Here is a 27,559-nt window from a genome sequence, read left to right as displayed (position 1 = left end):
CCTCACCTCCCTTTCAGTGTTAAGCTCTACCACTTAGTGACTTACAAAACCATTTCTGGTTTAGGTGAAAGTAAGATATAAACGATGACCACCCACACACCGTTGTTATTTGCTCTCTCTTGACAGTTTGTCTTATACCAAGACATATTTTTATTGACATAGTTTAGAAAGTGCAATAGCATAAGGACAATCCCAGATCCCACACTCAAACTGATCACCCTGAGGACTTTCAGCTTTTTCAGTTGTTTCTACTGATATTTACCTCTGTGTATGTTTTTTTTTTTTTAAGATTTTATTTTTAAGTAATCTCTACACCCAACATGGAGCTTGAACTCACAACCCCGAGATCAAAAGTTCTGTGCTCCACTGACTGAGCCAGTCAGGCACCCCTGTGTTTCTAAATGGCATGTGTATACTGCTGATTTGACTATTTAATTTTAGGTATTATGTTACTTCTACATTATTTATATCCCCTACTATGATGATGCTTGACTCTTACTCCAGTCTCCTCATTCCCTACCCCATTTATCCAATAAATACAGTGATATCACCACTGTTGGTGAAATCAACATTTGTCTGTAAAAGGGGAATTACAATTGTATTTATCTCATAAAATTTTTAAGAAAATTAATACATGAAATGTGAAGACTTTGAATAGTACTTGGTATAAAGTACATAAAAAATGTTAGCCATTACTTTATTCCCCATTAGCCTTACTTTATTCCCCTCCTTGTACAACTATTTGTTTTTCCTAGAGTTAATAATTGTCTTGACTTTTTTTTCATTCACCTATTTTTCCATATACCTGTATTTCTAAGGACCTTTTACTACCTTTCTTCCTGAGAACACAGTTTACTATAATCCCTACTACTCCTTGCAGTGTAGCCATGTGGCAGAGTTTTGGCCGAAAGAATGACAGCCCAAATGATATGTGCCAGTTCCAAACATGGAACATTCAAAAACCTCCTGAGCACTACCCTAGTTCTCTTTCCCCATATGTTAGCTAAATAAAGAGGACCCCAAGGTCCTATCACTATATGTTTTCTACTATGCAGCATTACTACTGTTTGCAATGAGCTGTAATCGTTCTGTATGAACAAGATGGCAAAACACAATGATAAAAGACTTTTGTTCCTCATATATGCCACCTCTTCTTCCAACCACCTTCAGATTCAGCGCTTCATGAAAATTCTGCTCATTCCCCTCTGCCCCTTCACTGTAGACACACAAGACCTTTGCTAGTCCAGATTCAGAATTTTTATCAAAGGGTCAGTCAGTCAAAACCAATCATCAATTAACTACTTTGCAACTTCACTTAAATGGAAAATCATTTCAGCCTCATGCAAATTAGCTACTGCTTTCAGAATTAAATTAAAAAGGGCAATTGAAGTTCTCTGAATTTAGGTGAACTTACTTTGCTCATTAAATATTTATATCTATATACTTAATTCATTCAAGTACCAAATGGTCAATGAACCAAAGATGTACGGCTTAATTTTAACATGTAAGGAACCTCAGATCATTTAATCCAACCCTCTCTGCCCTTTTAAAAGGAGAGGAAACCAAAGCCAGAAAAATTAGTACCTTACAGGATCACAAAGCAACTGGCAGTGGGCAGTTCTAACTTTGGCTTATAAAATAACCAGGAAATTTAGTTGCCTCTTTAATTTCTTCTAGAGGTTAAATGAGTAAATTAAAGGTAAACACAACAAACACAGACAGAGTCAACATTCTCCTGCAAGTGACTGAATAATTTCAATTTACATTCAGGGAAATGGTTTCCCTATGAGAATACTTTTTAAAACTGTAACAACCAGGAATAAGCAAATCACATGTAACTCTTCCAAGAATGTCTGGTGTGAATCAACTTACAACCCACTGAAAAGGTAGTATGCTTTAATCAAAAGAAATGCAAGTCAGCCCACAGCCATCCCCCGTATCTGGTTTAGGAATACAGGCTTTTGAATCAGACTGTCCTAGATTTAAAACCTGGTTTTGCACTTTAATGACAGAATGCCTTTAGTCAAGTCTGGACTTGAAACTGAAGCTTCGGTCTCCAAATTTATAAAAATGGCAAAGGTAATGTTTAACACATCAGACTGGTGGGAGATTTGAAAACACTCAAGACAGCACTTAGCCCTCAACAAAGGACAGTCACACACACTGCCACTGTTACTATTACTCTGTGAAACAGTCCATGACAATTCTGGTTGCATTTAATTGCTTCCTAGTCAGTTTCTAAAGAAAATTCATTTGCTCTGTGAAAAAGATGACATGCTGCCTAGAAGGTGGTCACTAAAACCCTGTGAGCGCTGCCTGTTTACCCCTCCAGCACACGAGGTCAAGATGTACTATCTTTTTATGCCCAGTGGCAAGAAGGTTTGGAATACTGAATGCATATGAAGAAGGAATACAGTGATGTCTACAGCTTTCCTATAAAGTCTTCTAAGAATCTGTAAATGGCCAACCTAACAAGTGACTTATTTTCTACTTTACTTGCATCTGCGTGCCAAATAACAGACTGGCTTTTTTTCTGATTACAAAAGTAATTTAACTCCTATGTGGCAAATAGTGTTGGTTGCCTCTACAAACAACTGATTTTTCTTTGCCCTGATCTATTTCTTAATGACAGAAACCACAGTCTAGAGGATGAAAATGTCAGGTCCTTGTTTTTGCAGCCTTCCCTGTTGTATAGCCATACGGCCATACAGTGTGGGCATCTGAGCAAATAATGGGACCTCTGAGGAAGTCTGCTGGAAGAATCCAGAAAACCTTTTCCCTAATAAAATTCTCAACTCTCATTTATCTGAAAATGTCTTTACTTCACCTTCATTTTTGCTCGAATATAGAATTCTAGATTAACAGACATTTCTTTTTGTTTTTCTCTTAAAGATGTTACTCCACGTTTCTGGTTTGTATTGCTCCTGAGAAGTGAGCCATCATTCCTATTTCCCTACTGTTTCCTCTTTCTCCTTCCCTCCCTCCCCTATTGCTTTGCCTTTTTTTTTTTTTTTTTAGATTTTATTTGAGAAAGTGTGCAAGCGGGTAGGGGGGTGGTGGTGGCAGCAGACTCCCCGCTGAGCATGGAGCCAGACGGGGGCTCGATCTCATGACCCTGAGATCATGACCTGAGCTGAAACCAAGAGTCAGACGCTTAACCACTTAACCAAGTGAGCCACCCAGGAACCCCTATAGCTTTGCTTTTAAGGGTCCTCTTTATATCATGAAATTTCAGGAGACTGACTATGCGTAAGTGTAGTTTTCTTTGGATTTATTCTAAGATTTATTAGGCTTCTTGAATTTGTAGGTTGACTTTGGAAAACTTTTAACCATTTTTTCAAAAACCTTTTCTGCCACATTTTTCCCCCTCTCCTCTTTTCAGAACTCCAATTAAATATATGTTAGATGGCCTGATACTGCCCACAGGTCACTGAGGCTCCGCTCATTTTCCCATCTATTTTCCTTTTCTTTTCAAGTTACTTTGATTGATCTGACTTCTCTCTCACTGACCTTTTCTTCTACCAACTCTAGTCTGCATTTACATCCATCCAATAAATGTTTTCATTTCAGATCTATTTTAGTCCTTGACTTTCCATTTGATTGTTTTTTATATAGTTTCCATATTTTTGAGATTCCTCATCCATAAGACCATATTTGCTTTTAAGAAGCTTTAATGCTCTTAACTGCTAATTCCTACATCAGCATCATCTCAAGGTATGTTTCTAGTGACAGCTTTTATTCTGGATTATTGATTACACTTTCCTACTTCTTCATATTTGCAATTATTCATTGTTACTGTATACTGGACCTGTGCATGATCTCTTCTAAGGAGTCTGAATTGTGTTGTTTTCCTTTAGAGTGTCAACAGCTTCATTCTAGCTGGCAGGTAATTTACTGGCAACTTTTTTTTTTTTGAGGTTTATTTCTTCCTTTTTGGGGATGTCACTCTAGCATTTTTTTTTTAAAGATATTTATTTGAGGGGCACCTGGGTAGCTCAGTCATTAAGCGTCTGCCTTCAGCTCAGGTCATGATCCCAGGGTCCTGGGATCGAGCCCCGCATCGGGCTCCCTGCTCAGCGGGAAGCCTGCTTCTCCCTCTCCCACTCCCCCTGCTTGTGTTCCCTCCCTCGCTATGTCTCTCTCTGTCAAATAAATAAATAAAATCTTAAAAAAAAAAAAGATATTTATTTGAGAGTGAGCAAGAGCACAAGCGTGGGGAGGGGCAGAGGAAGAGGATCCCAAGCAGACTCCCTGCTGAACGCAGAGCCCCACTAAGGGCAGAGCCCCATGTGGGGCTCTACCCCAACAATGCCAAGATCACAACCCAAGCCAAAACCAAGAGTCCAACACTTAACTGACTGAGCCACCCAGGTGCCCCATAACTCTATAGCTTTTTGTGCCAATTATCAATCTATTGTCCCTCAACTCCAAATTCACCCTTTAGTACTCGCTCTGAGATAATGAACTGAACTCTTTAAGTATTTCTCCCTTTACAGTGAGCACAATGTTAAGTTTTATCAGTAGAGGGCATCATAGGGATATTGCAGGAGGAAGGGGGCGTCAAAGGTGCCTGTGTATGGGGATATTGAGTGGCACTCTGGTCCATGGACAAGCCCAAAGTATACAAGCCTTCAACGACCCCAAAGCCTAAGCCTGAGCCCAAGGCCCACCCCACTGCTGCCCTCCTAGTGCAGATACTGGTGCATTCCAAGCCTCCCACCAGCAGCAGCTCCCTGATTCCCACAGTTCACCCACCCACCAGCCTGTGCTCACCTGTGTCCCAGAGGGTTGTTTCCTGCATCCACCTCAATACAGGTATCACACTGTGTGCACTGCTCTGGCAGCAAGCGGGCTCCCCCACAGTGCCCCGACCCACTTTGAGCAGCAGTCTGTCAGCCTCAGCTAGCCTGTTCACCAGAGGGTATTTCCTGCTTTCTGGTTTCTGTGAGCCCACTTGTAGTCCAGACAGTCCACTGAATTTCTCCACCATCTGCTGGGATGAAACTATGTCTTTTCCAGTGAGGTCTGCAGCCTAGTCTTAGGGAGGGGGATCCCTTTTCCAAGTTTATCTTTCCTTTGGTAATCTCCCTCAACCCTAGGGTAATCTTTAGAGTTCACATTACGTTTTTATAATCACTCTCCTTTTGAAGTTTACTAATTCTTTAAACTTCCCCTGTTTAAATTCTAACTAAAATGGAGGTTCAACAATTACCTCACTTTCAAATAAGGTTTGAGAACTGTCTTATCAAAATGTTACGCAGAATATGGACTACTTAGAATCAGTAACTCTAGTTAAAATAGATATTTGTTTAGAATTTCCTCCCAAAGTACATTTTGGGGGCTAAGGTTTATTCAAATCTCTTATTTCCATATTGTAATACAAATCAGAATTACTTAAGTTTTGCTGTCCAGTAGTGATAATAGAGAAGTAGTTTATAATTCAAATTATAATTAACTCTTAAAGAAATGTAATTTATCTATGCAAGTATTAATCCTATAATGCCTACTCCCTACCACCCATCACAGATTTATTAAGATACTGTGTGACTACTGAACTAAAAGATTACTGTTAGGAACCCAAATTATACATCTCTATACACAATATTTAAAATGTAAATTCCTTAGAATTAGAATTGCTCTTGATTTGTCCCAATATGGCCATCTTACCTAGAAGAGTGTCTCTTCCTCATTTTTTTCCTCTTACCTATTTTTAATTGACATCTCTTTTGGGATAAACATAAAGTCTCATTTGCTCCCTGACTCCATTAGAAAAATGGTATCCATCATCTAGCCCCCTACTCCCAAAGATTTTGGTAAATTTTATTTTCAACAGTTTCTGAAACAAAAAATGAACTTTCCAAATTTAAAATTATATTACACAAACATATAACTGGACTATACTACTTACATAAAATACTGTGACTACTACACCATCTTCTCCTGCTCCAATTGAGAAATTCCACTATCCCAGAAGCCTGGCAGAGTAAGTATATATCCTCAATTTTTCTTAATTACAAATACTCAGGGGGGCACCTGGGTGGCTCAGTTGGTTAGGCTTCCAACTCTCAATTTTGGCTCAGGTCATGATCTCAAAGTCATGAGATCGAGCCCCATGTTGGGGCTGCATGGAGCCTGCTTGGGATTCTATTTCCCTCTGTCCCTACCTCCTCCCCCCACCCCTTGCATGGAAGGAAGGGAGGGAGGGAGGGAGGGAGGAAGAAAGAAAAGAAAAGAAAAAAGAAAAGAAAAGAAAAGAAAGAAAGAGAGAGAGAAAGAAAGAGAGAAAGAGAGAGAGAAAGAGAGAGAAAGAGAAAGAAAGAGAGAAAGAGAGAAAGAAAGAGAAAGAGAGAGAGAGAGAGAGAAAGAGAGAAAGAGAAAGAGAGAGAGAAAGAGAGAAAGAAAGAAAGCGAGAGAGAAAGAGAGAAAGCAAGAAAGCGAGAAAGAGAGAAAGAAAGAAGAAAGAGAGAGAGAGAGAAAGAAGAAAGAAAGAAAGAAAGAAAGAAAGAAAGAAAGAAAGAAAGAAAGAAAGAAAGAAAGAAAGAAAAGGAAAAAAGAAAGAGAGAAAGAAAGAAAAACTGAGGATAATAAATAGAATAGGTGACCTATTTCTTTATATATTCACTCAGAAATTTGCTTTTATGTAAGTGTAATAAGTTTTCTTGAAGTCAACATTCCATATGGCAAAACTCAAATAACTGGTTTATAAAAGAATTTAGGCACAGAAACTATTTTCTTACATAAATGTGCAAGTTTTCCTTTCCAAACTATCAAAAGTGTACTTATTTTGAGCGCCTGGGTGGCTCAGTCAGTTAGGCGTCTGCCTTTGGCTCAGGTCATGATCCCGGGGTCCTGAGATCAAGTCCCGCATCAGGCTCCTACCTCTGCAGGGAGCATGCTTCTCCCTCTCCTCCCCAGTTGTGCTCTCTCTCACTATCTCTGTCTCTGTCTCTCAAATAAATAAATAAAACCTAAAAAATTTTTTTTAAAAAACGTACTTATTTTAATAGTACAAAAATTCTTTACGAAGTCAAATCCATGACCTATTTTTGTTGGGTAAAAAATCCATACCTTCATTCATCTCATGAATTCCATGTTAAAATACCCCTTTCTCTTCTTTGTACACTATCACCTCTCTCTAATATGAATCTATTTTCCTGAAATTCCCAAATCATAATGGCCTGTCTCCTGATTTCTCAACAGTAGGAATCATTTTACACTCTTCAAGTAACTGGGAAAATCTAGAGAGGCAAATGAAAAAGGAGGTTCATCCTTCCCATCATTAGATTCTGGGTCCTTATGGCTTTCTATCTTAATTGTGCAACTAGTACTCTGAATGCTTCTACCAATTTCCATCACTCTGTACGGGCACTGAACAGTATTCAGTCCTCATAAGTGTCACATTGATGATGTGCAATGCAAAAATTACAAATTCTACTTTGATGTTTCATTCCCCAGCTTGTAGAAGGGAATTACAATTTACAATTACTCTCATCACACAATCTTAAGAGTTGAAAGGGAGTTTAGACTGTGGAATCCAAATCCTTCATTCTGCAAATCAAGAAACTGAGATGTGACATTCAAATTACAAGTTGTCCCAAAGATTCCCTTTATGTGCAAGAAATCTCAACTGTCTGAGTCTTTGAAATAACACAGCTCAAATGTAAGAGATGTATTTGTTCAGAACCATCAGCACCCAAGCTAATTTTTTTCTTATGAATTATGTTTCCCTGGCTGAGCCCAGCTTTGCAGATTAGGAGGATCAAGGGAAAAGAGAGTAAATCCACCATGGCCCAGCCCCCCATCTCACTCCTGCCTCTCAAGCCCAGGGGCCCCAAAATTTGCTTTTGATAAAAGACAGAAGTGTTTGATTTTGTTCTGCCTCTCCACCCTCTCACCTATCATTATTTTAAGGAACCAAAGGTGGTAAGGCATTGGAAAACATTTCATGAAGTTCTTTACTAGGGTGAGAGAAGATCAAAATAGTTACCAATTACTGAGTTCCTAATATGCTAGTCACTGTACAAAGTGTTTTATAAATATTATCTCATTTAATGGTTTCAGCAAATTGATCAGTTACTATTCCTATTTCACAAATAAGAAAACTGAGACTTGGCAAGTTTCAGTAACATGTCTAAGGTGCAAAATGAACAACTGAGAGAGCGAGTATTATTCCTGGGTATCTCCAACCCCCAAATTCATGCATACCTATTCTTACTGAGCCCCTAACACTGTGTCAAGCCCTATAGCAAGACAGGACATCAGGAGGACAAATCCTGGTTAGCACTACACTTAGGGAAGGAACAGTATAGATTACCTAACTGCAGGAAAACCAGACTAACAAATGATATTGGAACATGATGCTGCTTCACTAAGAAACAAGAAGAGATGATGAGCAGAAAATCTATAGAAAAATCGGAGGAAAAAAGGGCATTTTCCCCTGTGAAAAGCATCCTAAAAAATCTGTAAAATCGAATGCCTCTGAATTAAATTAGTAATTTCGGTTATCAAGAAACTAGATATAAGCTAAAAATATATAAAATATCAGACTACACAGACCCCCCAAAATTACTTTCAAAATACATCAACAGACTCTAAATGCTTCTGTGGTACAGACCCACAACTGCTTATTGAAAAACCTGAAATCCAATTTTTTCCAGCTTTCTTCAGATATAATCGACATACAACCTTGTGTGAGTTTAAGGTATACAACAGAATCTATGTACATTTTGTGAACTTACCACAATTAGGTAACACATGCATCTGAAATTTAAAAGCCTCTATGTACCTAGTTTTTAAAACTAATTTAGTAGCAAAACCTGATCAAGACTGACACAAAGTTAGTTGTGGGCTCACTGATCCCATTTGGTGTGAAAAATCATTCACTGTGCCACAGAAATATTAATGTGCTTTATCTCCCAGGAGAATAAGGTAATACGTGATCCAAAGATCCTGGATAAGGGCCTGTGGCACACGACTCCAGAAACACGAATAAGATAAATGAGAAGACAAAATTATCAAAGGCCCCGAAGAAGACCAAAGTTGACAATTAAAACTGGGGAGTCTATGGGCGCCTGGCTGGCTCAGTCGGCTGCCTTCAGCTCCTGGGGTCCTGGGATCGAGTCCCACGTCCGGCTCCCTGCTCGGCGGAGAGCCTGCTTCTCCCTCTCCCTCTGCCTGCCACTCTGCCTGCTTGTGCTGTCTATCTGTCGAATAAATAAATAAAATCTTTAAAAAACAACAACAACAACAACAACTGGGGAGTCTATGGCGCTTATGTTTAGGCTTAAATCTCCAGAAGAAATGTCTCTTTAGGTTGCTGGAACTCTTAGAAGTGCTTACAGGGAGGAACAGATTTATATCCTAACAGACATCCTAGTTAAGCTGCAGATACTGGTATAAAGCACAGACTAATTAAACAAATACACTATCATCCAGGGGGCAGTATATTCCTACTGTCCCAGTGTAGGGCATCTGCTCATCTGCACAGAAACAATTTCTATTAAGGAGTCATTTACTAATGCATGAGTAACTTTCATGGCAAAGAGAAATCCCTATGTCCAACTCTATGTTTCCTCCAAAGTTCAACGGGTTATCCTTATTCAAATGTCTTAACCCAAGGATATAGCTAGTAGTGGCACATAGTCCCATTCCAAAATGCATCATACTTCAGCACGTTCACACAGTATTTATCCTTTACAAAAATGGACTTAGCATTTTGCAAGATAGGACAACCAAAATCTCCTATAGTCAATGAATACCTCACAAAAACAAAAATGTACACATAGAACACCTTTTTAGCATTAGAAAAGTAACTCTCCCTCCACATGCTGCCCCCCCCACCCACCCACCCAATTTTTTTTTTTTAAAGATTTTATTTATTTATTTGACAGAGAAAGACACAGTGAGAGAGGGAACACAAGCAGGGGGAGCGGGAGAGGGAGAAGCAGACCTCCCGCCGAGCAGGGAGCCCGATGCGGGGCTCAATCCCAGGACCCTGGGATCATGACCTGAGCCAAAGGCAGACGCTTAACGACTGAGCCACCCAGGCGCCCCCACCCACCCAATTTCTAAAATGGAATTTAGGAATCAAAGCTATTAAATCTTTACAGACTGGAAAATCAGGGGCATCCTGTTGATAACTAGACAGGCTTCACAGCTGCTCATTGCTCTGAAAAGCATTTGTGCTAGGGAAACAAATCTGGTACCAATGCCTTCTAAATGACCTACAGAAAATGATTAAAGGAGAGTCATTGTTTTTATTTTATTATTATTAGTTGGCAAATAAGCATTACTGGCAGGCTTTTTCCTGATGTCACTGGAAAAGCTACAAAACTGAATGTTTTTTTAATTACAAAAAAATTCTTCACTTAAGGCTGTGAATAGCCAAATAAGTCAAACACTCAAGGGGGGCACTTGAGAAAAAGAAATGGACAGTTTTCACACACCACTCAATCTAACCGTTTAGATTAGATCCTGCCAGGTCATAAATCAGTAAAACATTTAAGGGTTTAAAATACAGAGAGGTTTACTAGAACTTCTAGTTTGCTCTTTAAAAGTTCAGAAGTTAAAAACTGCCTTTTGCTCAGGTACCAGATCCAGTGCTTCCTGACAAGAACCACACCTCTTAGCTCCTAACTCCAAATAGAGATCTATAGGCAGATGCAACTTTAAGGTGCTTTCAGACCCTTCTAGAAAACCTGACAGCTCTGTGCAGACACCTGACTTCTTTGCCCTCCCACCCACTACCCACCACAGGCCCCTTAGAGACTTCCAGGTAGCAAAGAGATGTGGAGAAAAGAACAGCAGGCCATGGAGTCAGACTGGCCCGAGTTTCGGTCCCAGCTCTGCAGTCATGCTAGTGACTCTAGGGTCTCTCTGCTTGACCTAACTCTAGTGAGACTCCTCCAAGCCCTCAAAGCCCGACGACCTTCAGTGTCCATCCATGTAGGGCCTGTGTTACCCAGTTTTAGCAAAACTCTTGCTAGCAGAAACTCCCTATCCTTGACACGTGTTCAAATCCTTCTTCCCCACCATCCCCTAAGTGATATTTGATCAGCTGGCTTGCTTTCAGCAAGAATCCTGCAAGGTCTGCTTAACCACAATCATCTCTTGCCTGTAATTTCTGATGCTTTCCTCTTGGTGATTTTCAATCCACTGAACACCCCCCTACCACCACCACCCACTCTGCCCCTTGCCTATCAATCCCCACTTGTCTACATCCTATTCAGAATTGAGCCCAGTTCTACACTGAAGTCTCTTTTCCCCCACTGCAATAGTTCCTGAATAAAATCTGCTTTTACTACTTTAACTATTCTCAGTTCTGATGTTCTCTGATGGCCCACTGTTGCCACTTGGCCTCTCTGAGCCTCAGCAACCTCATCTGCAAAATGGGAATAAAGCTGTCTCACCGAGTTGTTGTGGGGATGAGGTTATACAATGTAGGAAAAGAATCTATTCAGTGTGTGACACATACCCACGTACTCAAAATGTGGTTATTTTCATTGTCTTTTTATTATTTATTTTCATTTTCTTTATGTATTATCTCAAACACCAAAGGACATTCCAAATCAAAGGATGCATGCTCTGACATGAAGTCTGCTCTGGAGGAGGTCACCCCAGGCTCTCTGCCAAAGCTGAAATTCTAGGCCTTCACACAGATAGACAAGAGCCCTGAGGTGTAGGCAGCTCCCTCGATGTAGGGACAGAACCCCAGGGGTGTTGAGAACTTGCAGCAAAGGGGTTTGTTATTGTTTTTTAGTAAAAGCAGTTGATATTCATCACCTTGTGCTGTCACCAACTAGGCAATGAGTTAAATGATTTACATCATCCTATTCACCCCTCATAACAACAACAAAAACACTGGCAGATATTACTAATACCATGACGCAGGTATCATAAGAATACGAAGAGCAAGAATACAGAGGAACAAAGAATATCACAACTCCCAATTCCAGGCTGTGATAAAACACAAGTTTGAAAGCCACTGTACAGAGGTTCCTCCTCTAATGAATGCCAGCCAGGGCCATCCTACCTCACTGCTTTGGAACTCCTATAGGATATTTTAAGAATTTATTTCCAGTCTGTTTTCAAAACATATGTGGCCACTTATTTTAAAACCTCTTTTAATAATGTACCACAAGACACAAAAGACATTCTGTGGAAGTTATAGTACATGGACCTGGAACCAGATTATCTGTAGACAACCTGTGATCTGGACTAAGTTTTTTTTTGTTTTTTTCTTTTTTTTTTTTTTTAAGATTTTTACTTATTTGACAGAGAGAGAGGGAACACAAGCAGGGGAAGCAGCAGGCAAAGGGAGAAGCAAACTCCCCACTGTGTAGGGAGCCCAATGCGGGACTTGATCCCAGGACCCTGAGATCATGACCTGAACTGAAGGCAGACACTTAACTGACTGAGCCACCCAGGAGCCCCTCGAACAAGTTTTTTAACAGCTCTACCTCTGCTTCCTCATCTGTAAGCTGAGAATAATAATCATACCTACCATCTTAGTGTTATTGTAAGGATTAAGTTAGCTAATACAAGTAAAACCCTTGACATATTGCCAGTCAGATACAGTAAAAGCTCATTGAAAATGAGCTGTTTTTATATTCTATTTCTCAATCACTATATATAAATACAACTCATTTACTGATTCTCCATTTCCTCTTCAGTGAAGACAGTTCAATGAAAACATTGTTGAGGTTGGTTAAGAAATAGTAAATTATTAGAAAATGTGTGGCTGAAGAGTCAGGCTAAAGGAATAAACTAACTAAAACGAAAAAGATCATCAAGGGACGCCTCGGTGGCACTGCTGGTTAGGCGTCCGACTCTCCGTTTCGTCTCAGGTCGTGATCTCGGGGAGGTGAGATCCAGCCCCGGGTTGGGCTCCGCGCTCGGCCGAGAGTTGGCTTGCGATTCTCCCTCCCTCACTCAAATAAATAAATAAATCCTTAAAAAAAAAGATAATCAAGTATGAGGAAATACTTATTTTCTCATCTGGGAGAGTAAAATGGCACAACCACATTGGAAAATTCACTGTGAGCATTTTCTAAGCTGAACAAACGCATACCCCATGACCCAGCAATGCGACCCATCAGTATACAACGACATAAACGTCCACTAGAAGACATGCACTGAAATCTGCATCCCAGCGCTATTCTTACTAGCAAAGCACTGGAAACTGCCCACACGCCCACCCACAGTATTGGGTGGAGTCACATGACTTGTACTGAGCACGACCGACCTACCACCAACGATACACAACGAGGGCTGAGTTCCAGAAACACAATGTAAAGTGAAAGAAGCCAGACACAAAAAAGTACATGCTGCAGGATTTCTATTACACAAAGGCTGGACCGGACACTGAGGCAACCCTCAGGTGTCTCCCCCCGGTCCGCCGGAGGAAAAGAGGCCTATTCCCCCGGCGTCTGGGAGAGGGGCCAGCACACACTCAGCAGCTGTCAGCCCTCTTCAGAAACGGCCTCCATGCAGAGAGCAGCCGGGCCCGAGGGCACGCCCCTTCCCTGGGCGGCCAATCACAGCTCCACACCAGGGTATAAATGCCTAGTTCTTGGGCAACATGGAACATCTCTGCGGGCCCTTCCGGAACTCCACACAGGGGCAACTGAGGCTTCCACTAAGACTGAACCACAGCTTCACTTCTCCCTCTGCCCAATCCCACTCCCTTCCTCTCTTTCCTCTTCACAGGCGTTGATCCCAAGGGCTCTCGCCAACAAATTTCCTGAACGCTAATCTCACTCTCAGAGTATCCAAGCTTTGGCACAAGCAAACTGGACCCATGAGGTGAGAAGTGAGGATACCGGGGACCACTGGGGGAGAACAGGGAGGGAACAGAAAGACAGGAAGGGCAGCTTCTAGGATGCAGATAAGAGCCTTTTTTTTAAAAGTCTGGATGCTGGTTGTATGACTGTTCAAACGGGAGAAATCCATTTCACCTGACGTCTATGAAATGTGTACTGTTTCCCATGTATACTATACTTAAATATGAAGTTAAAAGAAAGAGAGACAAACTAGAAAATGCCCTGGAACAGACCTTTCAAGAATATTTAGTCCAACCTCCTTGTGCACCGGTTAAATAACCATTTATGGTGCACTCAAAAATAACCCAGAGAAGTCTAAAGAAGCCTAGCCTGAGATTACAAACCATCTGGGGGCAAACCAGAACCATGTTGCCACTCCTCGATGGCAGGGCTGGACCGTCTTCACCAGACCATGCCCTGGTGGGAAGCAAAAGGCAGCAACTCTGAGGCCACGGAAGGGCCTGCTGCTGCCAGCCCACTGACCAGTCACCTATGCTTGCAAAAAACACAGCTCTCAGGTAAGCCAACATGCAGGCAGCACCCCAAAGGTACCTTTGTGTACCTTCACCTTTGAATCTTTCTTAAGAAACACACCTGCTTCTGAAATCAGAAGACATAAGAATCTTTCCAATGTAGACAAAACAGCATGCTTTAATTCTTTGTGGTGTTCTCTCAGGAAAGAATAATCTGTTTTAGCACAGCTTGGCTACTTTTATTATTTATCCTCTCATCTTCGCCTTTCTAAAAACAATTTTTAGTTTAGTTAAAATGTCATCTCTCTTCCCCTTTTAGATAGGAAGTAAGAAACGAAACACAAAGAGGACAAAATCTGTCCTGAATTGGGAAGGTAAATCCCTTTACTTTCCTAGGTGGCCTATTCCTGACCCTGAACTTGCCTGGATCACTCCCATTTTAAAAATCGTTTATCCTATAACTCTGGAGAATTTGAGACCAAATGATTCCTTTAAAATGATGACGATGATGATGAAGACAGCACCAAAGGAACGGTTGGAGAATTACCAGAATAAAATTTGTCACTTTATCTCCAAGACAATGTAGTTCCTCTTTGAAGAAGTCGTGATGGTCTCTAGGAAGCTTAAAGGTTGATCCCCTGCCTAATTCTCCTGAACCTTCGATACCAACAAAGAGGGAAGAAGAGTATGAGCTTGACCTACTGAAGTTCCAATGCATTATTTAGACTGGATCTAAGAGAAGAGTCAAATACATTTTCATCTTTCAGGGTCTTTTATTATTATCTTTTCTTTGTTTTTCTTGGATAAAGAGACAGTAAGAGCACACAAACCCACAACTAAGCTCCAGCGAAAATTTTTAGGCATGAGCCTAAAGAATAGCCAAACACGCTTGGATTTCCTAAACTTTTTGGGAGGAAGACATCACAGAATATATATAAACTATTTAGACCCTTTTTAAGAGGGTCTGCCTCCCAAATAAATCTAAATAAATCCATCTCCCTTCAAGAGCTGAAAAAGAATGTAATAATAATGTGCATTCCATTCTTTATCTTGAAATTCAACAAGAAGCTGGTTAGGAATTCCCCACACAGTTTTTGAGGTCATTTTTGAATGCCTATTCTGCCTTGAAGCAAAAACCTGATTAAGTCCTTGTCTATATGTATGGTCATAAAAAGATCCCACAACATTCTTTTTGACCACTAAATAGAACTCCAGAACCCCCTCCGCACACAGTATCAAGAAGTAATTTTACTTCCTGACTCTATTATGCACCAGTCCTTCACAAAACAAAAGATGAAGAATGTCTTCTGAATGTTTTTTAAAGGGTACCATGCTTACCTTCCCACTGAAATACCTTTGGCCCTTCCAAAATTCAGAAGCAGCAAAAATCAGACCCAATTTGTCTCTGGGGAAGAATGACAGTACTTTGTTAAAGAGCTGAGATGGATATTATCAGAGCTCTGCCTGTAAACGGGGCCAACAGTTTTCAGAGGCGCCTCTGTCACACCTTCCCAAGCTTACCCAGCTCTCTGTCTGCGGGAACGTTCCCTCCTTCACAAAGCTGGGACCAAGAACCACGATAACAGCAAGAGAAGCCTCTCCCTGTCTTCCCGTTCCCAAGAAGACTGTTTTTGGGGGGGTCACCTCTAAAGAACGTTTCCGAGGCGCGCCTGGGTGGCTCAGTCGTTAAGCGTCTGCCTTCGGCTCAGGTCATGATCCCAGGGTCCTGGGATCCAGCCCCACATCGGGCTCCCTGCTCCGCAGGAAGCCTGCTTCTACCTCTCTCACTCCCCCTGCTGGTGTTCCCTCTCTTGCTGTGTCTCTCTCTGTCAAATAAATAAATAAAATCTTTTAAAAAATAAAGAACATTCCCGATAGGAGCATGAGAGTACTCCAGGCCTGTTCAATGTCTGGAACAGACCAACAAGTCAGAGGAGAATCAACACTAGTCGTGTTAGTAAATGTGGTTTCTGCTGAACTGAAAATCTTAAAAGCAGTCTACCTCAGTTGGCCCAGCATACATCATGGGAGATGGGAAGATGGCCACCACTGTTGTTTCAGGATTCAGGACTCCTTCCTCCAGCACTGCGGCATGCTGCTTCATACGCCACATCAAAGGAACGTCATCATCCTTTGTCCAGCCCCCAAGAGGGTGGAGGAGAAGGACAGGACGCCGATAGCCCCTCTCTAGAAGTTGCTTATGGGTATCTTGCATTAACAGAGCGTGTCCATTGTGCACTGGATTGCGTAATTGAAAGGCAAAGACAGCGTCTGAAAAGAGAATTTCCAGAGTCAAGAATATAACGGCTTACCTTCCAAAGGACAAGCAATTCTTCCTCAAGTCTGATGGGATTAAGCAAACGTATGAGCCCACTATCAGAGACTGGTAAAAAACATGTCCTACTTTGACCATTTACTCCAAGGCCAACTTGACCTATCCTTCTGCCATGTTTTTACTTTACAAATCTTACATGCCTGAGGATGTGTTAACAGAACGGTCATGGATTTGCAACAACTGTTTTCTGCATTCATGGCATGCAAGAATAACCACCAGACTTTCTGGTCCCAACTTCCTGGTTTAAGTGCTTACAACGGATGTAAGTGCTTGGCCTGTGCCTTAATTACACACCAGGTCAATCCCTCCATAGGACCTAAGACACTGCTTTATTAAAGGGAGACAGAAAGATAGAGAAATTTATCGTTTAAAAAATTTACCTACTATCCAAATATGCTCGTTTATACTGATTACTTTGTTTGACTGGAACCCGACGTTGTTTTGTGATGCCAGGTCTGGATTTTGGATTACAGTTTAGCAATAACACTATCCCTTACAAGAGCCACTGCTATTACCCAAACAGTGAAAACTGCTAGATGAATTAAAACTGGTTAACTCTGTATCTTCTGCTTACAACCCTGGCTCCACCCTGCATGGGGATTGCTATTAGGAGACATTCTCAAAAGCATGGTTCTTTGGAGTCACAGAGAAATTTCACAGAACACAGTGGTAACCCAGCTAGAAGAGCTCTGTATTTTATTGCCCTGTCAACATGTGGTATAGCATCAAGCCATGCTGATCCAAGCCTGACTCAGAGAGAGTATCTTCCCCTCTCCTAACAATTTTAAGCCAAATAGTATAAACGTCTTCCCCAATCTGTTGTCAGTTCCGACCCTCTTCTATCATGATGACAAAAGGCTACAGGAGGAAATCTGTGGCACCCTACTCGACCAGGGGTTTGGGGGCTTATTGGGGGGGAACCACATCCTGTGATATTCCAAGATTTACAGCATTACTGTTATGTTTTGAAGTTCTCACGTTACCTTTTATACATGAACAAGGCTGGTTTTTACCCAAGAAATAGCTGATATAAGGTACAAAGAACAAGAAAGTCCTGATACAAATATATGAGCATTTAAAATTATTCCGCTTTAAGGAGATGGGAAGAGGGGTACAAACCTGAAAATTTTTCTACCCTGAATTCACTTCAAATTTTGTTTTATATATGGATATAAAAAGATCCCCAAACAGGGGGTGCCTGGGTAGCTCAGTTGGTTGGGCATCCCACTCTTAATCTCAGCTCAGGTCTTGATCTCAGGGCCATGAGTTCAAGCCCCATGTTGGGCTCCATGCTGGGCATGGAGTCTACTTTAATAAAAAAAATATCCCCAAACATCCCTTTTGATCTTTAAATAAAACTCCAGAGCTCCCCCACCCCTGGGAGCAAGAAACAATTTTACTTCCTGACTCTACTGCATATACTCCAGTCCTTCACAAAAGTACAAATGAGGAGGGTATAATTCCCATTTAGGAGATCACTGCCTGACCTTATCCACTCTGATTCTGGCCTAAGTCTTGTCACTCACTTAGCTCTCTCCTCTCTTCCCTTCACTTTATGCCACCCATTTTTTTATAAACAGCCTGCTCACAGGCGCCTGGGTGGTCAGTCAGTTAAGCGTCTGCCCTCAGCTCGGGTCATGATCCTGAGGTCCTGGGATGGAGTCCCGCATCGGGCTCCCAGCTCATCGGGGAGCCTGCTTCTCTCTCTGCCCCTCCCCGCCCACTCATTTTCTCTCTCCCTCTCTCTCTCATTCCGTCTCACAAAAATAAAATAAATACTTTAAACAGCCTGCTCACAATAGACACACTTACTGAGCATCAATGTATCCTCCTCGTAGGCCAATGTGAGTCACTGCACTGATAGGGGATGGAGGACAGACTCCAGACTCACACCAGGGGGAGAGGACTCTGGCCCAGCACAAGCCTGCAAGCCCCAGGGCCCCAAGAGACAGCCTGTTTGAGAGACCACTTACACACAGTGAGGTAGAGCAAATACATAAATATAGCGAGGATAATGGGAGCCAGGATTCTCAACTGCAGGAGATGGAAGGCATAAATACAGAAAGGAGAAAGGTTAGAACAGACGATGTGGTGCCAGATTAAGACGAAAGTATCAGCATGAGCTCACGGTTTTCAGTTATATTGAGGAGACAGGAATAAATATAAATGTGTGTTGGTACCTAAGTGCCTGTATGCCTATACATTGTGCACATTTCTTAGCTCTATCCACTGAAAGGTCCTATAAGCAACCACTACCCAATGACGATGAGAAATACAAAAGCACAAATCTCACATTCTAAATACCGCACGGGAAATGGCTGATTCTAGGGTTAGGGCAAGGAACTTACAACATGAGCTGGGACATCTTGTGTGTCATAAAGAAAGAAGTGCTCGAAAAATGATGGGGACATGTCAAAAGTTTATAGCAACCAGTCTGACCCAATGACTAACCCCAATGGCCAACCCAGGACAAGTTAAACATCAATGTAAATAATAATAGTAATGAACTGTAACCTACTGAGTAATATAGGAATCTGTGAGTCCATAAAGAATAAAATAAATCAATACACCATGGAGAGAAGGGGAAACGCTACCTTTTGGTAGAAGGTCAACTAATAAACATAGGAAGAATGACAATTAGAAAAATCACCATTTGGCCATATTTGTAATGTGCTAAAAAAAACTAGTGGGTAAAAGTTTGGTAACAACAAGATATTTATAGTTTCAAAATCTCTCCCCCAAAATACTTTTTAGTTATTAAGTACAAAAAAGCTTGTTAACTTTATAGCAGAAAATTCTGGCAAACACAATCTTAAACAAGAGCAAAAGTAAATTTTTTTTTAAAGATTTTATTTATTTATTTGACAGGGAGAGAGAGAGTGGGATCACAAGTAGGCAGACAGGCAGGCAGAGGGAGAGGGAGAAGCAGGCTCCCTGCTGAGCACGGAGCCCGATGAGGGGCTCAATCCCAGGACGCTGAGATCATGGCCTGGGCTCAATCCCAGGACGCTGGGATCATGGCCTGAGCCAAAGGCAGACGCTTGACCAACTGAGCCACTCAGGTGCCCAAAAGTAAACTGTTTTAAAGAAGTTAACCTTAAAACAAAAGTTCAGGATGAATCGAAATTGTGAGCCACCAAATATGATGCACTGAGAACTCACAACTGCTTTCGCAGTATCTCTGACAAAATGTGTAATCTGAATCTAATCGTGACGAAACAGCATATGAATCCAAACTGACAGACATTCAACAAAGTAAATGTACTTTGTACATTTGTACAAAAAATATGTACTCTTAAAAAATGTCAAGGTCGTAAAAGACACAATAAAAGACTAAATTACCCTTCCAAATTGAAGCAGACTATAAAGAGACATGACTGAGTCCTGCATCAGAAAGGAAAGGTGGCAAAGAAAAAACCTGATTGCTGTTGGTTTTGCTATACTGGACCTTATTAGGACAACGGCCTGATTTGAGTGGAGTATAGGGGTTAGACAGTGCTACACCAATGTTATTTTCTGGATGTGGATAAGCATGCTACGGTTAGGTAAGAGACTGTTATTTTTAGGAAATGCATGTGGACATACTAAGGGGTAATGAGGCATTCTATCATGTCTACAACTTTCAAGGAGAGTGAGAACCAGAAAGCAAATAAAGTATAATGTTAGCAACTATGGATTCTGGATGAATATATAGGAGTTCTTGGTCCTATTCTGTATCCTAATTTTTCTGTAAATTTAAAATTGTTTCAAAATAAAAAGTTAAAAAACAAAGTGAAAAATTTTGACAAGAGACATGTGAAGCAAATACAATGCAGGGTCCTTATTTAGATCCTGATTCAAACTATTAAAAAAAGGGACTACTATGAAATTATTAGAAATTTGAACACCGAATGGATATTTGATTATATTAAGACTATTAACTATTATTATTATTATTATTTAGCTGCAAAAATGGTATCATGGCTGTCCTTTTTAAAGTCCTTACCTTTAAGAGGTAAGTACTCAAACAGATGAAATAAAGGGGATATGAGCTCTGCTTCAGAATCACATGCAGGGGTGAGGTAGGGAGGGGGGTAAAGATGCAACAAGATTAGGTAAGAGTTGATAACTACTGAAGCTGGGCTAGAGGCACACAGGGATTCATTATACTATGATCTCTACTCACAAGTAGCTAAGTTTGAAGTTTTCCATAACAAGTTCTAAAAGAGAAGATATAGGCAGGGTACCAAAAGAAGCATTACTTTAGAACAGGGTTATTTATGGGTTCATATCATAAGTACACCAGTTTCTGGCCATGGACTGTGTCCTTTAAGGACTGAATTTCACTTCCTACATTTTTGAAATGGGGATGATACTAAGGTTATTGTTATGAAGACAAAATAATATAAAGTACCCAGCATGGTGAGATGCATACTGCGGTCCCTTGTAAATCTAAGTTCCTTGATTCATTCTTAAAAAAAAAGAAAAGAGAAAAGAGAAGAGGGGAGGAGAGGAGAGGAAAGGAGAGAAGAGAAGAGAAGAGCAAAGCAAAGCAAAGAGGGGCGCCTGGGTGGCTCATTCGCTAAGCATCTGCCTTTGGCTCAGGTCATGGTCCCAGGGTCCTGGGATCAAGCCCCAAAACGAGCTCCCTGCTCCGCGGGAAGCCTGCTTCTCCCTCTCCCACTCCCTCTGCTTGTGTTCTCGCTGTCTCTCTCTCTCTGTCAAATAAATAAATAAAATCTTAAAAAAAAAAAAAGAAAAGAAAAGAGAAAAAAACATATCTAAATATTCCTGGCAAGAAACTGAACCCACTGTTCTACTAGTGGCTCAAGGTCCACTGTGGTACAAACTAACACTCTCAGCTAATGTCTCCAAAGTGAGGACGTATTAGCTCTGTGCTCATTAGCTTTTGTCCTCTTTAATCAGGAACAGGCCTCTGTCTTTGTCTGGGTGTTACATCTCAGGTAGATGAGGACTACATGCCTAGACTTCAATCAGGTCAAATCTGATTTTGTAAAATCACCATTTGGCAGGATTATTCATATGACAGGATGTGCAAAAGGAAACATATAAAATAAATGGTCTCAGATACACATATTTCACAGATCCTGATAATTTATCTATGTAGGCTTTCTTTCCAAAAAGAATTAATCTAGCTTCACACTGGACATTTAAGAGAGAAAGTGAAGATGGATGACTTAGTAAAAGTTCACATTAGCAGCATATAAAGGATTTTACTGCCAAAATTTCTTCCAGGTAGAATTACTTCCTTACTATCAGTTCTACTCAGAAATCCAATGACCATTTGATCTGTCTGCCCATTTTTTTCTTGCCAATATTACCAGGTCTTTCCTAAACTTCTATTCAATCCCTTTTAACTATTTATCAATGAATTGCACAAATGGTTTTAACTGTCTGTTAGGTCCAGACTGTATTTTCATCCCTACCATCTGGTTTCTCCACTAGAGAACCTACGTGGATGAACGATGTAATAAGAGTACCTGATCCACTGGAAGCTTACATTCCCAGGGTGCTGTCCCAACTAACACAACCCAATATGCATCACTATTAAATTTTCCTCCATCAATCTTCCATCAAGGATAGAAAAAAAAAATTATGGGTCACAATGGACCTGGGGCCACTGATACTTATAGCTTCACATCCTCATTCTCTTTTTCTAAAGGATGGTGATTTCCTCATTGTCACACGACTCTCGGTGTCAAATATTTGCCTTTCCACTTATAATTCCTTAGGCCTAGTTTAAGACTGTTCTACCTAAGTCCATGGTTTCAACTGTGCTTGAATATGGGAGATGATCTACAAGATGACTAGAATTTAATACTGACATTTATGATTTCCATCTCCTTCTAGGCCCTCTGTCCCCATGTTCCTGGAAAAGACCAGGAATTCTATTATCTTGACTTCTGGAGAGTGCACTGCAAAGCTGCTGACATCATGTATAAAGCAAACCTTTTCCATAAAGAACCAGAGTGAATATTTTAGGCTTTGCAGGCCTTGGGGGTTTCCGCCACAACTATACCAACCCTGCAGTAGGGGTACAAAAACAGCCACAGACGATGGATAACCAGTGAGTCTGGCCCTTTCCCAATAAAACTTTATTTATAAAAACTGGCAGCAGGCCAGATTTGGCTTGGAGGCTGTTGTTTACTGACCTCTGCAAGACAAATGAAATGTGGCTGATAGATGTCAAAAGAGCACTGCAACCAAGCGGATTGGTGTGAGCAAAAGCGTTTAGAAAGGAAAGCAGAGACACATCTGGGGAACAGAGAATCATCCATTTTGTCAAAGATGGATCCAAAACCTGGCACAAGATTCTTACGGAGAATTTTGAATGCCAACTTAAGGAAGGTTACCGTGTACCAAACAGGGGCTATAAGCCAATCAGTCATGTTTTACAGAAAATCAGTCTCCACAGGACCGTGCAGGATTGACGTGGGAGAGAGCAGAGCAAGTGGAGAGACAGCAAAATCGGAAGACTGTGGCTGAGGAACATGTTCCCACGTTTCCACATAAAATAAAACTTCCAGCAACTCTACCATCCATTCCACACACTCATTTATTCCTCCCCCAGGATATGGACAGGCTCATCGGACGGACCACAACCTACACGCTGGTGAATGGGGGTCACACTGCGGCAACAGTGAAGACAGGCATACCCCCTCCCTGAGACCTCTCCCCATCCCACGCCCCCCACACCTGAGGTCACCAAGCACGGCTGTATGTTACTGGCTCCAATATGCTTCCTCCGACCAAAACTCTCCTCTAAGCCTCACACGGTCTCCCCAGCTGCCTCCTAGCACACCACGGCCACCTGTGCCTCCACCCCTGCTGGCCTCCCTGCGGGCCTCGAGGCCCCCTGCACCGCGCTCACAGAGCACAGCGCCATTATCCAGCTCAGGGCCTCAGACTCCATTCCCTCCCTCAACCTCCACGAGCAGTGAATCACCCTGTCCCTGCATCTCAGCCACACGTGCTCTACTATCCCTGTATCCCTGTGTCAAACTTCATCGCCTCTTCGCCAGACTCAGCTACAAACCGGTCCCCTCTTCCATCCAGACTCCATGCAGCCCCCAGAGCAGGCAAGGGCAGGGAAGAAACCAGTTTGGGACAGGATGGCAATTCCGTGTTAGATATGTCATCCTAAGGTAACAACGGTGGAACCGGTCCTGGGCCCAGGAGCTTACAATCCAGTCAGAGAGGAGAAGCAAGCATTCACTAATCAGAGAATAAATGTGTGATAAAAGCAACATATGTCCTTCAACTCAAACAGCACAGGACTGCATCTTTGTTTTCAGAAGATAAGTCTGGTGACAGTGTGAAGGATCAAGTGATGGATTCATTCAACCAATTCCTTCCTGCTGTTACTTCATGAGTATAAGACTCCTGCCAAATCCAAGAGACACCTTCCTGTCCTCCCCACTGCCTCTGACAACACACCCAACCCCACATCTTCATAGCCTCAGGGCCTGCTAACCATGACACCAACCTTTTCTTTAACCTTTTAAGTAAAAACTATGAAACACTGAAGACATTTGGGAGGGGATGGGGATCACCCATAAATGCACCATCCTCATATAGCTGTTTCTGGTTGTTTTGCTCAATCACCTAGTTTTCTCCTCACACATATGTTTTTACACACTTGTAATCATATATGTATGACATTTTATACTCTGCTTGGCCATTCTGGGTCAATCACCTGTTTCTGACATCTTGTGGTCCCTCTTGGAGCAATAGGTTCATTTGCTAGGTCCTATGAAGTTCCTCATGGACTCATTCTGGAAACCTACCCGTTCACCTGGATTCAATTACTCTGCACACACAGATGGCTTCTGTTAGCTGCATCTCTAATCCGGACCATCCAATTCATCAGTTAGAGCAACTTATGACTGAAAGCATTTCAATATCTCTTGCTCATTACTGTCCCCATTCCCTCAATCCTTCCACCTTCATCATTACTCAAGCCAAATGCAGGTCTAACCCCCAAAACCTGTCCCTTCTATATTTCATGTCTAAGGAAAGGGACAGCCCAGGGATAGCAGGTTCTATCCCTTTCCCTCCAGTCCGGCAGCCAACACACTATGGAAACCAGTATGGTCTGATCTCTTTCCTTCCAGAAGATGGGAGGGGAAGAAGAACAGAAGATGGTTCTCCTGAGCATGTGCTGATTTGGGACAGGGGAAGGAAATGGCAACCACGAGTTGTTCCTGGTGGTGGGAAGAGGGTGAGCATGGAGGCCCCTGGATTCATGCAGGACACAGTTGCCTAAACTAGCTGCTCTGCCAGCAAACACAGTGCCATGAATCCGGCTCTGACCCTGCTCTGCAGCTTCACATGGCGTGCCCACAGACTACCTCAGTTCTCACGGGAGGGCCGCCCCAGGTCTCTCAGAACTGGGCCCCACTGCCCCGCCCACAGTCAAGGCCTGGTAGCATCCCAGCCACTAACCCAGAATTACACCTCCCCACTTCCCACAACTTCTTCTCTGTAAAACTGCCCTACATACAGCAGTGATTAGTAAGTCTCCTCTTCCAGTCCCACCCAAGCTATATACTATCTGATCTGCCACTCTATCTCCCCCAAAGCTCTAGTAACAGGCATTTCTGATTTTCCCTAAGCCAATGTAGTATTTGTGGTTTTTTTTAAGATTTTATTTATTTATTTGAGAGAGAGAGAGAGAGAGAGAGAAACAGCATGAGAGGGGAGAAGGTCAGAAGGAGAAGCAGGCTCCCCGCTGAGCCGGGAGCCTGATGTGGGACTCGATCCCAGGACTCCGGGATCATGACTCTGAGCCGAAGGCAGTCGCCTAACCAACTGAGCCACCCAGGCACCCTCAATGTAGTGTTTGAACGAGAGTACTGACAACAGTTCTAGAGTTGCTAGGGAAGGTTGTGTGTTCAATGTTTGTTTTTGTGGGAGTTTTTCTGAAGAGAGTTAGAAGTAAGAAAGAATATGATTTCCCCTCCTTCCTCTGGACTGTCCTAAATTACTGGGCTTTCTTTTACTTGAACTGCTTATGAGGGGAAAAAGAATAAGACAGACAGGTCACTTGAGTAAATATGAACACATTAATTAGCATTTTTCACAAACTGGTACTCTCTTTTTTTAAGATTTTATTTACTTATTTGACAGAGAGAGAGAGAATGCACACACATGTGAGGAGGGGGTAGGGCATAGGGAGAATGAGAGAGAGAGAATCTCAAGGAGACCCCCCACTGAGCGCGGAGCCTAACACAAGGCTTCATCTCACGGCCCTGAGAAAGGGCAACCACGAGTTGTTCCTGGTGGTGGGAAGGGGATGAGCACGGAGGCCCCTGGATTCATGCAGGACCCGAGCCAAAATCAAAAGTCAGACACTTAACCGACTGAACCACCCAGGCGATCCCAACAAACTACATTTTAATGAATGGATGGAGACATTAGAAGGATATTTTAGGTAAAGCTGGGAATGATACATGAGAAGGCTGAGGCAGAAGCAGAAAGTCTGTGAAGGCACTAGACTTTCTTGACCATAAGTGGCAGTGAGCAGGAGATACTGTAATCCAAAGTGTGGGGAGCCTCCATCAGTCTGGTCAAGGCATACTCAGATGAGGCTCTCAACATAATTTAACAAAGCGAGTATTTGAAGAGTGGTGGTCAGGGTTACGGGAACCCAAAAGGACTGCTGAGACCTCTGGACACTAGCAGCTCTGCATCCTGTTACCACTCCCGAGGGCACTGGAAGGAGACGGTGTTTCTGAAGCCGTGAGGAGGGGCAGTGACTGGAAGGTGGTTGTAGGGGCATGGAGGCATGGCCAGAATCACAGTGCTGAAGCAGGATGCTACTGGGGCAAGAGCTCCCCCAAACTTTTTGTATTCTTTGGTTACATGCTAATGTTTCCCACATGGTGGAGGCAGGATACAGCTCCCCTCTCCCCACTACCTCCCCCCAACCCCAACACACAGACACAAGACAGAACAGACAGGAAAGGGAATGGAGAATAAGCAAGCACAGAGTCCAGTTGACAAAAAGCTTTATATTCAACTTTTTTTTACTACAATTTCAAAGCATTTCTAAGCTTTAGAATGGAAAACAATTTATTGCTGCCATACTTTGGGGTATAAGAGTACTAGTTTGGGGGCTCCTGGGTGGCTCAGTTGGTTAAGCATCTGCCTTCAGTACAGGTCATGATCCCAGGGTCCTGGGATGGAGCCCCACACTGGGCTCCCCGCTCTGCAGGGAGCCTGCTTCTCCCTCTGCCTGCCATTCCCCTTGCTTATGCTCTCTCTCACTCTCTAATAAATAAAATCTTTAAAAAATAAATAAAATAAAATAAAAAATAAAATGTGTTTGTAAGTTCAACAACTCTACAAAGCCTTCTCAAAGATTTCTTCAACAGTGTGACAAGAGTACTAGCCTGAAAGAAGTTAGGTCAACTTTTCCCTTGGTAATCCAGCAAGACAGGAATATTCTGTGTGTAATAAACACTAAGTGGCTCTTACTTGGCTTAAGTGAAATCGGTTCTTCCTCTCCATGACAGTGGTCAACCATCAGTGATTCAAAGAACCTGCCCTCTGGAACAGCATCACCTTGCAATCACTGCTGTAGCTATTAAAGACCACTCAAACCTTCCAGCTACAGAACGGTCTCAGAACAGCAAAAGCGATCATACTAATGAACACAAGATAACAGCCCATGTCCGATCTCAAAATTCTTCTTCAAAGGTGAGGGGAGAAGAGGAAGAGGTAGGAAAAGAAACCCCTGGTAAAAGAAAAAATAAAGATTCCGTTTTCTCTCCTTGCACTATGTACGTGACACAGACACCCAGCAGAGGACTTGTTAACGGCCCCTAAATTTAAGAAGGAACAAGAACTACAAAGGAAACTCCTGGGTCTGTTGCTTATTTGCCTTAGTCTAAAATGGAAAAGTAAACAAAATAATACTCCACAATCTT

At 42.1% G+C, this 27,559-nt stretch overlaps 1 protein-coding gene across 3 annotated transcripts in view; it reads right to left on the bottom strand.

The window, feature by feature from the left end:
* Positions 1–27,559, bottom strand: part of PAPSS1 (3'-phosphoadenosine 5'-phosphosulfate synthase 1) — a 104,318-nt gene that overhangs the window by 15,236 nt on the left and 61,523 nt on the right. For all 3 annotated transcript variants that reach the window (XM_028121301.2, XM_028121303.2, XM_028121302.2), the window contains one exon: positions 16,296–16,564. In XM_028121301.2, the coding sequence (XP_027977102.1) occupies positions 16,296–16,564 (269 nt within the window). The remainder of the gene's footprint in view (positions 1–16,295; positions 16,565–27,559) is intronic.

Source organism: Eumetopias jubatus, unplaced genomic scaffold (genome assembly GCF_037043125.1).
Source record: "Eumetopias jubatus isolate StellerSeaLion01/CBP00866 unplaced genomic scaffold, mEumJub1_p1.0 scaffold_2, whole genome shotgun sequence".
Taxonomy (NCBI): Eukaryota; Metazoa; Chordata; class Mammalia; order Carnivora; family Otariidae; genus Eumetopias; species Eumetopias jubatus.
The sequence above is the reverse complement of the archived record's forward strand: the minus strand, read 5'-3'. Positions and strand labels throughout refer to the sequence as shown.